Below are 889 nucleotides of genomic sequence, written 5' to 3' on the forward strand. Positions count from 1 at the left end.
CTGTTTTTCACGGATTGCAGGATAAGTTAACGTTAAATTTCTGAGTGGCGGCCCTCTCAATCAACGGATGCTGACCTGCTGCTCGACAATGACCAACTGATAGACATAAACTCCAGGTGCTGGCGACACTGACCTGCTGGTGCTGACATCATTGACCTATTGATAGCAATGACCTTTAGGTGTTGACGACAATGACCTTTTGGTGCTGACAATAATGACATATTGCTATCAATGACCTCCAGGTGCTGACGACACTGATTTGTTGTTGAGGACGACAATGATCTGCTGACAACACTGATATAGACTACACTGACCTGCTGGGAAGACGTGGAAGACACACGGCAGGACCTGCTTGCCTACGCTGTTGGTCCCCCAGCAGAGCAGTGTGCCGTAGTCGAGCTCGGATGTAGGCGTGAAGCTGACAGTGGAGTGGGTGTCCTCCAGGATAATGTGGGTCTGGCGGGGAGGGGGCGGCGACCAGTCAGTCAGTCAGTCACCGAAGACGAAGTGGTCTCCTTTCGCACTCATGTGTTCTCATGACTCATGTGTATTTGTATTTCTTTATTTGGTTATCAATTTTATTGTCTAACTCAGGGATGCCAAACCTTTTTACCCCAGGGGGGTACATTTCACCTTAGTAGTCTATACAATTTGCGTGTCAGATAATCATGAGTCGACGCGACGAAACGGCCATATGGTTGACGTAAAAACTTAGGCTATTTCATTCATTACAGAAACACAATAGAAAAAAAATATGAGGGTGTAACTGATATTCTTAAAAGGACTGGCTTAATTAATCATGTAAAATGGCTGACTGTAAGAATCAAATAACAAATATGCGTGTTTGACGACCCTTATCTATTAAAATAACCATAATCATTTATTGGCT

General features: G+C 44.5%; 1 protein-coding gene across 1 annotated transcript in view; it reads right to left on the reverse strand.

Moving 5' to 3' along the window:
- LOC119592845 (B-cell receptor CD22-like) overlaps nucleotides 1-889 on the reverse strand; it is a gene marked incomplete at its 5' end in the record, with an annotated part of 5,759 nt that overhangs the window by 4,584 nt on the left and 286 nt on the right. Inside the window, 1 exon segment of the mRNA XM_037941745.1 lies at nucleotides 315-456. Within this exon segment, the coding sequence (XP_037797673.1) occupies nucleotides 315-456 (142 nt within the window).

This window comes from Penaeus monodon, chromosome 31 (genome assembly GCF_015228065.2).
Source record: "Penaeus monodon isolate SGIC_2016 chromosome 31, NSTDA_Pmon_1, whole genome shotgun sequence".
In the NCBI taxonomy this organism is placed as follows: Eukaryota; Metazoa; Arthropoda; class Malacostraca; order Decapoda; family Penaeidae; genus Penaeus; species Penaeus monodon.